The sequence below is a fragment of the Eretmochelys imbricata genome, chromosome 4 (assembly GCF_965152235.1).
Source record: "Eretmochelys imbricata isolate rEreImb1 chromosome 4, rEreImb1.hap1, whole genome shotgun sequence".
NCBI lineage: Eukaryota > Metazoa > Chordata > Testudines > Cheloniidae > Eretmochelys > Eretmochelys imbricata.
The window spans coordinates 109,983,497-109,996,836 of record NC_135575.1 but is presented as its reverse complement, the minus strand read 5'-3'; the positions used below and the strand labels follow the sequence as shown (position 1 = coordinate 109,996,836).

The 13,340-nt window shown below is 42.0% G+C and overlaps 1 protein-coding gene across 1 annotated transcript in view; it reads left to right on the top strand.

Moving 5' to 3' along the window:
• The first annotated feature begins 1,102 nt into the window (after positions 1–1,102).
• PI4K2B (phosphatidylinositol 4-kinase type 2 beta) overlaps positions 1,103–13,340 on the top strand; it is a 35,495-nt gene continuing 23,257 nt past the window's right edge. Inside the window, exons 1-2 of the mRNA XM_077815793.1 lie at positions 1,103–1,620; positions 7,942–8,099. Coding sequence (XP_077671919.1) covers positions 1,338–1,620; positions 7,942–8,099 — 441 coding nt within the window. The 5' untranslated portion in view covers positions 1,103–1,337. The remainder of the gene's footprint in view (positions 1,621–7,941; positions 8,100–13,340) is intronic.

The window sequence follows — 13,340 nt, the reverse complement described above, 5'->3', positions numbered from 1 at the left end:
TTGAAATAGCTACAAAACAGTAGCAGCTAACTCACCTATGTGGAGATGCACGGGACCTGATTATTCAGTGTGCAGAGTGGGTGTAGAATTTTCTGCCATTATGGTTTGGTAGCTTTTTACACCCACTGTGCACAGGGATTGATGACCATATAATATGCAACACTGTAAAATCAGTTCCCATATCTTTTGTCTCCATGTAATTTTTACTGGGCATAAAGGGCCAATTTGTTTGGGTTTACACTAGGGATAAATTTGGTCCATTCTGCTCATCTTCAGCAGAAACAAATGAAAAGAGAAATGCAAATATGAAGAGATTCTATGAGATTACAGATATTAATAGCTATATAAGCAAATGATACATGAGCGGGCTCCAAAATCCATGTCCCACAGTTAAGCTGTGATAAAACAGACCAGTCAGGTATTTGACTGGTTATTTTATCAGTCACTGAAAAAAGTAACTTTATTTAGGTTTTTCAAGTAGCACATTGAAGGACCCTTACAATTTCATAAGATGACTAATTTCCCACAATAATATCAGTTACAATCAATTTATGTATTCAACTTAGATTCTAGGGTGTCATTTTGCAGCAAGCAGTCCTGTGCTGTAGCAATTTCATATATGGTATAAATTTCACGAAATGCAGCCAGCCCAGGCCTGTAGATTGCCTCAATCGTCCTGAATGTACTTGTGTGGGGTGGCGGCCTTACTGGAGCTGGTGCCTTGGCCCCAAAATTCACTTTCAAAGCAAGAGAATAAAAAATGATAAATGTGTAAAGAAAGATATTGTCAACTCAAGCTTCCCAACAGAGAATAGAGCAGAGAAGCAGTGTGTGGCTTGGCTCTGTGCCTGTGTGTTTGGGCAGGCCCCTAGGGCTAGGATGACCAGATAGCAAGTGTGAAAACTCGGGACAGGAGGTGGAGAGTGATAGGTACCTATATGAGAAAAAGCCCCAACAATCTGGACTGTCTCTATGAAATCGGGACATCTGGTCACCCTACCTTGGGAGTGCAGGTCTCCCTGCTGAAGTGCGTGCGCCGGGGGCGGGTGTTGGAAGAGTGTCTCCCTAGGTAGGCTAAGGGGACAAGGGTGGAAGGGCTCAGCGGCCGAGTCTTTCCCTGCTGTACCATTTGCTCCTGGAGCTGGTCCTTGAGGGGGTGGCGAGGTATTCTACGTGCCTCGGCCACGGTGCGCATGTGCAGTGAGGGCTGCTGAGAGGTGGCGCCGCAGAGCTCGTTTGTCCGACTCTCGGCTGCTGGCTGCGCAATGCGTTCCCCCGGTAGCGTGTGAGCCCGCCTGGCGGCTCGCAGGATCTTACCCAGCCCGCCGCAGACGCTAATGGCGGAGCCGGGCCCTGAGGAGCCAGACGAGCGGCTGTTGCTGCTCTCGGAGCCGACGCTGCAGGACAGCCCCCCCGCGCGGGGGCTCCACGGCGTGAAGGCAGCTCCCGGCGGGGCCGTGAGGCTTGGCGGGGCCTCGGGGCTGGAGGAGGAGGAGGATGGGGACATAGACACGGACCCTGAGGGTGATGGTGAGGAAGAGCCGCTGCTAGGAGCATCTGCCACCCGCCGGAGCCGGAGCGCCGGTGCCTCCTGGGACAGGGAGACTCGCATTGCTGCAGGTACAGCGGAGCCCTGTCCACACACAAACTACCCACCCGGTGGGTAGGGTGACCCGATAGCAAGACTGAAAAATCCGGAGGGGGTGGGGGTAATAGGTGCCTAAATAAGACAAAGCCCCACATATCAGGACTGTAGCTATAAAATTGGGACAGCTGGTGTACCGGTGGGACTGCCTCCCCTCCCCCAATTTCCACAGCGCTCCCTTGGCTTCTACTCTTTGTCCCCCTCCCCCCGGGGAACGCGGGGATTCCTCACCACCACCCCTCCATTCATGCCTTGTCTTTGGTTTGTTGATCCCTTGACTCAGCGTTTATCCAGTTCACTTTCTCTTTTCTTTCCGAGGTGCTGCTGGCTTGTTAGGGTAGGAAACCTAAAGGGGAGTACCTCACAGTCTTCCTGTATATACACACATACAGCCTGCCCCCACACCGTGTAAAACGAGGGTTTACCCTCCTTTCTCTTGCTTCCATGTTCTGGAATACGACTTACTTAGTTTAAATAACCTTTTAAAAGAAGTGAGCCCGGAACAAAACAGGCGCTGTTACTGGAACAAGATCAAAGTTGTAATTGTTATTCAATTTGAGAGAGCTTACCTGAAGAGGGAGTGGAGGGGATGGGGTGTAGTATGAGATCATTGTAAAGCTATTTTTGCTGCTTGCAAGAGCTGCCTAACTGAAGGCCTGTTTGCTCAGGGAATGGCTACAGTATAGACAGTGACAGCCCCTTCCCTGCTAATTTGTTTGTAAGGATACCCTCTCATCTACAGAGGTAATTGAGTCTCCATACCCAATACCTCTTTGAAAATGCCAGCAAGGATCCATCTCAGGAGACCACCACCAATTTGTATCATGTAACGTGTGGGTCAGTTGTTATGTAAAAACTACTTTCAGTCACTGTTAGTCTAGAACGGTGGGAGAGTATATTGCAATGTAATCATTTTTGGGACCACCATCCTCTAAAAACAGTGCTTTAAGGAACGCTGCTACTGTAAATTAACTTAAAAATCAAACTCCTTGTCTCTATATGTAAGACCCTATGTGAGGTCACTTGCCTCTATATATCCAGTCTCGTGTATTCTTGCTTCCTGTTTTCCTCTCAGGTCAGGTCTACGCTAGGAAATTAGGTTGGTATACCTATGTTGCTCAGGGTATGAAAAATCCACATCCCTGAGCGACACAGTTAAATCGACCTCACCCCTGGTGTGGACAGCGCTAAGTCAGTAGGAGAATTTGCTTCTCAGGAAGGCAGAGTACCTACGTGGACAGCGTAGGTAGCCTCTTCACTGAAGTGCTACAGTGGCATAGCTGCAGCGTTTTATGTGTAGACTTGCCCTCAGTTCTCACTTAACAGCTCTTGTCATCTTTTTCAAGTTCTGGCTTCACACCTGTAGTCATGCTGTATCTAGTGTTTGGAACAGTCTATCATTCCTGACAACTTGGCAAAGCTTTCTCATTTTTCTCCTTCAGACTTGCTTGTTCAAGGACTGTCCAATTTCCTTTTCTTGTGAATAATATTTATTCACTTTCCATTCTGTGAAAAGTGATCCAGTGCTTGGTTTTATGACCTATTATAGCACTGGGGAGCTTTGTATTAGTGTGTCAGGTGTGTACATTTCTGGCAATATGAAATTGACTTTTAATAACTGCTTTCTTGTCTTTGAAACCCAGTACTCAAGGGAAAAGTGTCCAAATTTTAAAGTGAGTCAGTCTGTTGGTGAAATTCGAAATGCAAAAGTGCCAAAAAGAGGGTTGTAGCAAGAAAGTAATAACTAACAAATTGTTAGTTGTCTTTCTTATGACTTTATACCTCTTTTCAAGCCTCTCCAGGTCAGTAAAGGAGTGTAAACCTATGGCCTTGTCTAAACTGCTTTGCCTGTACTAGAAAAAGTTTATTAGTATAGCTATACCAGCAAACTTTGCTAGTTGAGATGCAGCTTAAAGCTGTAAAATAATCCTTTTTCTAGTTTATTTTATAATAGTTTCTCAAATGAAATAAACTATATCATCAAAAAAGTAATGTTACCTTGCACAACTGCATCTTCATTCTGGCTATTGCTGGCATAGCTATGTCAGTTTTCTGGAGGGGAGAGGGGGAATGATGGGATTTTTTTTTTCTTATTTCTAACTGCCATATTCTGGCAAAACTTTTAACTATAGACCAGGCCTAAGATTTAAAGAAGCTATGTTAAAATGTATTCGCTCATGTGTTCTGACATAACACGTTTTAAAAGTATGGTGTACAGTACATGAAGCATGTTGCCTTTAAATATGTGCTGAATTGGTTGTGTTATAGCTCCAGAATGAAGACTGTCAACAACTTTGCTTCTTTGATATGATAGAACTTTCTGCAATAATAGTAAAGCTTGTCTGTGTACTAGTCAGAAATTAACTCTCCCAGGAACTAGGGACCATAATAAACCTCTCCACCATTCAGACTAAAGTGCAAGGAGCATTTCTTTGACTTTGCCTTTCAAATATGTACACCCACATTGCTATATATTTATGTATAAAAATTCCAGAACACAACTGACAGGATTCATAGGGTACAACATGGAACTGTGGGACTGCTGTGCACCTTAACTCTCCAACCTGGGCTCTCTCTCTCAGTGCTATGCCAGTGACAGGCAGCCAACCCTTCCAGGTGCTGTGATCACTCAGCCATCAGCATGTGGAGCCCCACACGCAGATAAATTGCATGAGTCAGTCACAAATTATATAGAGATCAGCACCAGCCAATCACCCCAGCAATATACCGTCTTATGCTGTGCAAGAGTTGGATAGTGCAAGATCATTAATTAGTTTGCCACTTCTGCAAAGGGTAGTGGATATGCAACAACCCTTGTTAACCTGAGCTGAGATTTCCCAAGTACTTCAACAAAAACAACACTGTTTTAGATAAAATATAAAACAGATTTTTAAGTGATTATAAGTAGCAAGCATAGAGATCAAAGTTGGTTACATAAGAAATAATAATCTTGCAGTCTAAATTCTACAGTCTGAGGGCATGTCTACACTTACCTCCCGAGCAATCGATCCAGCGGGGGTCGATTTATCGCTTCGACCGCGAAGCGCTCTCCCGTTGACTCCAGTACTCCACCGGAGCAAGAAGAGTACACAGAGTCGACAGGGGAGCGGCAGCAGTCGACCTACCACAGTGAAGACACCCCCCCGGTAAGTAGCTCTAAGTACGTCGACTTCAGCTATGCTATTTTCGTAGCTGAAGTTGCGTAACTTAGACCTACTTACCTTGCATCCCCCACCCTTCCCCCCAGTATAGACCAGGCCTAAGTAAGGTTTGAATCAAACAGTCTCTCACCCCAATTTACACAGGCTGGATCCCCTTCCCAACCTGGGACCAGTTTCCCCAATTCAAAGTTTTATCTTCCTAACAGTCTTCCAGGTTTTGAAATGGGGGATGGAGAGAGGCCAAGTGATGATTTCACTGTCCCTCTTTTATACCTTTTTCTAGCTATTAGAAAGATCCTTGCTGTGAGGTTGGGTTTAGTTAGACCTCATTGGGTACATCCCCTCTCTAAGTCTCGGGGATAGTGGATTCTTCCTGATGGGCAATCAACACATGTCTGGCTGGTCCTGATGTAACTCTTTTGTCCCCACTGAAAGGCTAGCTGTGAGCATTCCCAACTTCACACGGCATTTGATTAACAAACCTATAGCAATACTTCGTGACTTCACATACAATGATAGTAAAATTCAACAGATTAGGACAGATCATTTTAAAATGATACTTCACAAGGCACTCATAGTACAAAACATATCATAACCATATGACCGTGGTGAATATGGAGGTTCCAGGATGCTATTTTAAGGTACAGTGTGTCACAAGAACTCTCAACTGCACACATTTTTATCACTGGGGAGGGTCTGAGAGAACAGTATATGAGAGATGATAGTCATGTTGCTTAATGCACTACTGGAAAGAGCTCAGATATTATGGTGGTGAGCACAGTGTATATTCTGTAAAGAAAATAGAATAGGGGGAGCCCCGGTTTTAACTCAATCAGTTTAGCATGTATTAAAGTATTTGCTGCTTTCTGTCTTTAAAATGTTTTATGTTAGCTAACATGTTTTAATATTGCACGCTTAAACACACGTCTAGACAAAGCTTAAGCAAGTGAAGTTGCTATACGTAAAAGCTGAGGGTGCTCAGAAGACGTGAGTTATACTATCTAGACTCTCATTTGAATTTTAAGCTGTTTAGTGATCTGATTCTGTAGTTAGATGTGGGCAGACCCTTGTTCCAGCATAGAGCCCTACTGAAGTGAAGCTGAGGTGAAAGGGGATCTGCCTGCTCAGGATTGATTGCAGTATTGGGGACTACATCAAAAATGGTTGACAATAGTGTATCCCCCCAAAGACAAAAACTTGGTTAAGAAAAGTTAGCATTGCTTAAGGGTAACCCCATCCACAAACCCTTAAAAGCAAAAAATGTCCCATAAAGGTATCCTCTGGCATACTTTAGCCCCCAAACATCATATTCACATCATTTTCACTGACGCTCTGACCTTCTATAAAGGTCCCATACACTTTAAACATGTATGATTTCTCATGCCACCTTCATCACTACAGTATCTGATCAACTTCCATTAGCACAAAAGTGACATGACTAACATCTGTCAAATGTCATTCATTCTGTGTCATTTCCCCTCCTTCCCCCAGGAGAATTGTGAATACCTGAGCAGTGGAGTTACTGAGCACTGTCCTCATCCTGGAGCTTTCTATAATCTTGTAGAATCTAGATATTCTGGTCACATGCCATTGAATGCCTTGATGATAAGGACTAAAATTTTGTATTTAATATGTACAGTAACATAATACACACACCACATTCTTTGTAATTATATTATAAGGCAAAACTTTACCTCTGACTTCAGTAATATCAACATGTCTTTTATACATCTGTGAACCAGTGAGCTGAATGGTGTGACGTTCTCCCATGGGAAAAGAATTAAGGATGAGAATCAGAAGATAGTGGTGAGACAAAAAGAGGGAGGAGAAGAGTAAGGTATGTGGGAGACAAGGTTGAATAATGGCCTGTCTACACTCAGGCCTGTTGCGAGAAATTTGGGGCCCTGGTACATCAAGTTTTCTGGGTCCTTGCCCCCTCCCCTTTCACTCCAGGAAGAGATGTTTAAAGTGTCCTTGAGCTTGTTTCTCCTTCCCTCATGTCAGGCAGTTAGTAGAGCTTAACACACTTAACAGGAACAAGGCACTCTTATTCTGGAATAAGTGTCCACATATGGAGTTATTCAGGAACAGCTTGTATAATTCCATGGATAGACCAGCCTTAACTTTTGCATTAGAATCCCTAAAATATTTTCTCTAGCTATAAGAACTTTGCATATGTAAAATATAGTCCTAACCAAAAATTTAAAAAAAAAATTGTGGAGAACTTTTCAGATACTTCAGATTTCAAAGCTTTTGATAAAAACAGATTTCAAAATGTATCAATTGCAATAGAACTGCGAAGTCATGGAAACTGTTTTCATAGTACTTCGATTTTTTTTTCACACTTGTACAGAGCTGTAATTTCTATGTTTATTGGTATGCAAAAAACCCTCTGGTGATCAGTTAATTAGAATGCTTTAAAGTTTGAATGTTAACAAGCATTTCAGAACTTAAACCGGATGTTAATGCTAGTTGCAAATGATCTGCTTAATGGATGGCTAGTGAACAATATTATCATACTTTAGTTTGTGGCAGAGGATTTGAAAATGTAAAAAAACAAGTATATTAAGCAAAGCTGTTATATGGACTATATCCTTGAATATTCAGTGCTGCTTGAAATGCTTTACTCATCTAGCTTTCTTTACAGGGCCAACTTACATATGTGGACAGATATTAGTAAAAAAGATCAATAAAAGCTTTTTAGTCCACTCATTTGAACTTCCCTCCTTTGGAAACAAGACTATAAGAACAAAAGAAACATGAGTTGTTTACATGTTTAAATTTAATGTTTATTCATATTCCCTTTTATTTATTCTGTATTAAAGTTGATGACAAACATTTTTACAATATTGAACTCAGATAAGTTGACACAAACTAGGCTTAATGCTTAACTTTTTTAAACAATAGATACTTTGTTGGCACTTGGTGAAATCCTAGTCTTGGTGAAATCAATAGCAAAACTCAACTGACATCAGGGAGGCCAGCATTTCACCCTTGGTCTCCAGTGAATGTTAGTGCCGTTTTCTAACTAAAGGAGGAAGAACTGATATAATTTTTTCCTACTCGCCATTTATTGTGTGAACCTTGTCTAAGATAGTTCAATAACATTTAGAGGAATAACTTCTTGTTTTTTAGGAAACGCGGGAAGTACTGCAGAGATGAACTTATTTTTGGATGATCCAGAATTTGCAGAAATTGTGCTGAGAACAGAACAAGCTATCGAGTGTGGAGTCTTTCCAGAACGAATTTCCCAAGGATCTAGTGGGAGCTATTTTGTCAAGGATCCAAAGGGGGTGAGTGCACTATTGACTAATCAGACTTGGTAAACACAACTCATTTTATTTGAAAAGGTGGAAGAAACTGGCATTCTCTAACTGGTAACCAAAGAACTGTCTCCCTTAAGTAAATGGTGCCATGTTAGTTTAATTTATTTTGATGCGTTAATAGCACGGCTGTGAAAATCAATTTGATCAGGTAGCTTGCAAAACAAGATAATCTGAAAATAATTCTTATTCCTGTGTAGTGGAATTTATTCAGGCACTTTTGAATGGCTGATGCTTAATCAAAATATATGGGGAATGGGATCTCTGTTACTGTTTGAAAACAAGTCAAGGATTCTTCTTACCTTGTGTAAAATTTTGATATTCTTTAAATATCAAAAGGACTATCTTAAAAGGACTATCTTAAAAGGATACCATAAACTTCAAAAACTTGAATGTTTTGAAGCTTTTGATAGCACACTATTTCAAGTAGTTTTACAGAGGTCTTTAAAATTTCTCTTTTAAATTCTGTTAATAGGGATTTTTCTGTTTCCCTGCTCACATTTTGAGTCTCTTCTACTTCTTAAATTTCAGCTTCAGCTTCACATCTCTTGTTAAATTAAAATGATCTGGACAAACTGGAGAAATGGTCTGAAGTAAATAGGGTGAAATTCAATCAGAACAAATGCAAAATACTCGATTTAGGAAGAAACAATCAATCACACAGATACAAAATGGGAAATGACTGGATTGAAAGGAGTACTGTGGAAAGAAACACTATAACCCCCAGGTATCACAAGCTAGATGTGAGTCAACAGTGTAACACTGTTGCAAAAAAAGCTAACATCATAACATCATTCTGAGATGTATTAGCAGGAATGTTGTAAGCAAACATGAGAAGTTAGTACTCAGGAGAGTGAAGTGTACATGGTGATCTGAGACAGGGACGTAGGATTTAGGCTTCTGAGTGACTTTAAGTGCTTTTGAAAATGTTATCCAAGGGTCTCATTCCATTCTTGTGACTGATTCTAACCCCTAATGTGTACTAAAAAGAGAGGCTCTGATTTGTAATTTGACTTCACATCGCCAGCTGGCTTTGAGGGAACTTAATCACCTCTATCTGAAGTCCTCAGCACTTCCAAAAGCCGAAGGGATGTTTCAGCAAGCACCAAAAAGAGAGGGTTTTTGGAAGGTTCTAGATGCTTAGCTGGCCAGCTTTTACCAGTAGTCTGCAAAGACCTCCCAGTTAGATGCAGACTAGAACCCTGTTAGTCTTGAATACCTATGGTCACCTTTGGCATTTGGATCTTGAGCACTGTACAATGTAGGTACAGCATTAGGTTTTCAGTCAACCTTCCAGATGGTTGTCCTGTATCCCTAAAAGAATGATCCTTGTTGTCAGGTTTGTATGGGGATCGACCGTTTTAAAAAACTTCATTAAAAATCCCTGTGTCTGGGATATTAATGTGGTTATGAAAAAGTGGATGCAACCTCCTTTTGAAGCACTCATTTCCTGTGATCTTAAGTTTCTTACATGGAAGGTCACTTTCGTGATGACAGTGATTACAGGTTACAGGGTGAGTGAACTCTTCAAGCTGTCTTGACCAACCCATCTCATTCCAGATTTTATGAGGATAAGGTGGTGCTGCAGACTCGTTCTAAATTCCTCTCTAAGGTGTTACCAGAGTTCCACCTTAAAGAGTTTATAAACCTGACAACATTTTTCCCATTGCCACATGCCCATCGCACTGAAGTCTTTCTCCACTTGTTTGATAAAAGGCTTTTGGGTTTCTATCTGGGGTGTCTGTCCTCATCTTCAAGGTGCTCGATGGCCTGGGCTCAAGATTTCTAAAAGATCGCCTCCAGGATGAGGACAGTGGTTGACAACTCCACTTCTCAGCCACAGTGGAACTTCCCACCACAAGGGTAAGTAAAGTTCATTAATGCAGGAGACACAGCTGCATCAGAGGTTGGTCAGAGACTGGAAGGAATTCCCCCAGGAATTAAGGACCATCACAAATGTCACCATCTTCCATTCCTAGTGAAATGTGCATTTTTTCAACCTCATGTTATCTAATATAAACAGCTAGCAGTGTGTGCATATTTTTTTAAAGACCTACTAAAACAAAAACCACTCTGCACACATGTCCCCCACCAACCTCCAGTGCGGAGAGGAGGATGAGAGAATGGACCACACATGACAGATGTTAGTCATGTCACTTATTGAACTTCTGGAAGGTATTCAGTTACTGTGGTGAAGAGGGTGGTATAAGAACTTTTCTAGAAAAGAGCTTGGTGTGGACTGATGCATTTAGAAAATCCATCCAACTTCTGACACCAGTCTGCTGGGCAGTCCTGTTAACCATGCCTTAACTAGCTGTCTGATTGTATTTCAAATTGCTGTGATTTGGCTGGTCGTGAATCAAAACAGTTATTTTGGATGGCTTTTATCTTCAGTTGGTTTTGCATAGGTAGTTTTTTTTGGGGGGGGAGTTTTTGGGCAGGGGTGGGGAGAATCATTCTACAGGCTGAGTATTGTGCCTTAGTGGAAGTACCTGTCTTCTTACATGCCAAATATTCACTCCTTATTTATACACAACTGCCTTGTTGCTACTGCATGGTGGAGCTTTTTACTCCTATATCCTTGGAACAGCTATTAATCTTTTTTTGGATTTTGGAGAGGTCATCATGCACAGATGATCTCATTAGAGAAGAAGTTAATATTTACTAATTTTGCTCCTATGAAAAGATCAACTTGCACGATTCTTGCTTGCCCACCCATCTTTCCTCGGAGATTGGAAGTTTCTGGTTTTGGATGCATCTTTTTCTAGTGTACTCTTATTCTAATTATCTTGAATTGGCTTTTCTTTCTGTGATGTATGCAGTGGTGTTGTAGCTTTGCTTATCGCAGGATATTAGAGATACAAGGCGGGTGAGGTAATATCTTTATTGGACCAACTTCTGTTAGTTAGAGAGACAAGCTTTTGAACTTACACCGAGTTCTTTAGGTCTGAAGAAGAGTTCTGTGTAAGCTCGAAAGCTTCTCTTTCTCACCAACAGAAGTTGGTCCAATAACGATATTGCCTCCCCAACCTTGTCTTTCTGTGACATGTCACTTCCTGCAGTTGAATTGAGAGACTAGAACTTTCAGAACACAGTACTTGTTGGAGCAGTGTGCTACAGTCACTAGAAAGCCTGGCTCGTGCTCTACCACGCTGCCTTCAAAAGTTAAAAAACAAACCCCCACACACCTTGTGAGGGGAGTTCCATCACACTCATAGGAAGGAGCTAAGACTCACAATCCTAGTAGAAATCCTAATCCAAGTCAGATCTTATAAAAGCTCCTCAGATCAGGGGCTGTTTTTTTTGTTTTATTTATACAGCACCTAGCACAGTTGGACCCTGATCCATGATTGGGGCCGGTCAGTGCTATGGCACCATAAACTGATATTCTCTGTTGAAATCATGACACATTAAAACACCCATGAATTCTGGCAGTCCTATATGTATGTAACAATGCCTAACACCCTCAAGTCTCTGACTGTCCCAATGCCTATGATATCCCTGGCAATCTTCTTTGTGGCACTTTTTTGGGAGGAGTCCTTTATTTTCCTGTTTGTTTCTTAGTGCTGAAGCAGTTACTTATATTTCCGCTCAGCATCATTTAAGGTCAGAGTTCAGTTTTCTTTCCCTCCTGTGTGCCTGACAGTTACTGTTCCCAAAATGAGTCATTTCATCACACTTTGATATATTTATATATATTTGATATATTTATATATATAACTGTCATAAAATATTCAAATATGCTTGGACTAAATATTTATAAAAATATTGGTAGGTAGACAATAGCTTTATTTCAGAATATGAAAGTATTGGCTAAGGGGTCACAAGGAGATTTATTACATTTGATTTACAGCTTTGCCTCGTTCTCCCAGCAGTCTCTGTGCTTGTCAGTTCAGGGTTCTGTCCAGGTCCATCATTTCTGTTGCTGGTTTCAGAATAGCAGCTGTGTTAGTCTGTATTCTCAAAAAGAAAAGGAGTACTTGTGGCACCTTAGAGACTAACAAATTTATTTGAGCATAAGCTTTCGTGAGCTACAGCTCACTTCATCAGATGCATTCAGTGGAAAATACAGTGGGGAGATTTATATATACAGAGAACATGAAACAATGGGTGTACACACTGTAACGAGAGTGATCACTTAAGATGAGCTATTACCAGCAGGAGAGCTGTGGGGGAGGGAGAATCTTTTGTAGTGATAATCAAGGTGGGCCATTTCCAGCAGTTGACAAGAACGTCTGAGGAACAGGGGGGTGGGGAGGGAATAAACATGGGGAAATAGTTTTACTTTGTGTAATGACCCATCCACTCCCAGTCTCTATTCAAGCCTAAGTTAATTGTATCCAGTTTGCAAATTAATTCCAATTCAGCAGTCTCTCCTTGGAGTCTGTTTCTGAAGTTTTTTTGTTGAAGAATTGCAACTTTTAGGTCTGTAATCGAGTGACCAGAGAGATTGAAGTGTTCTCCGACTGGTCTTTGAAGTTCTAATTCTTGACGTTTGATTTGTGTCCATTTATTCTTTTACGTAGAGACTGTCCAGTTTGACCAATGTACATGGCAGAGGGGCATTGCTGGCACATGGTGGCATATATCACATTGGTAGATGTGCAGGTGAACGAGCCTCTGATGGTGAGGCTGATGTGATTAGGCCCTATGTTGGTGTCCCCTGAATAGATATGTGGACACAGTTGGCAACGGGCTTTGTTGCAGGATAGGTTCCTGGGTTAGTGGTTCTGTTGTGTGGTGTATGGCTACTGGTGAGTATTTGTTTCAGGTTGGGGGGGCTGTCTGTAAGCAAGGACTGGCCTGTCTCCCAAGATCTGTGAGAGTGATGGGTTGTCCTTCAGGATAGGTTGCTGTGCTTCTTGGACCCCACAGACACTCCTTTGTCAGCCTTCCAATAGGGATGTAAATAGAGGGTTAAAAAAGTAATAGTTTAATCTATGAAATTCAATCGGTTTAACTGGGAACTAGGGCTGCGGGGGTGCTGCAGCCCACCCACATTTTACGCAGGGTTCTGCTGCCTCCTCTCTCCTCCCCTTGCCCCCCCCCTCGCCCCCCGCACACCCGGGGTCCTGGCTGCCTCCTGTCCCCCACCTTTGCCACCCCGGCCGTGTGCTTATTGGTTAACTGGTTAAATTTACATCTCTACCGTCCAAGCCCCTTTCTTTTAAGCTGGCTTTTAAAGCCTTTTTCAGCTTGACATTTCAGTAT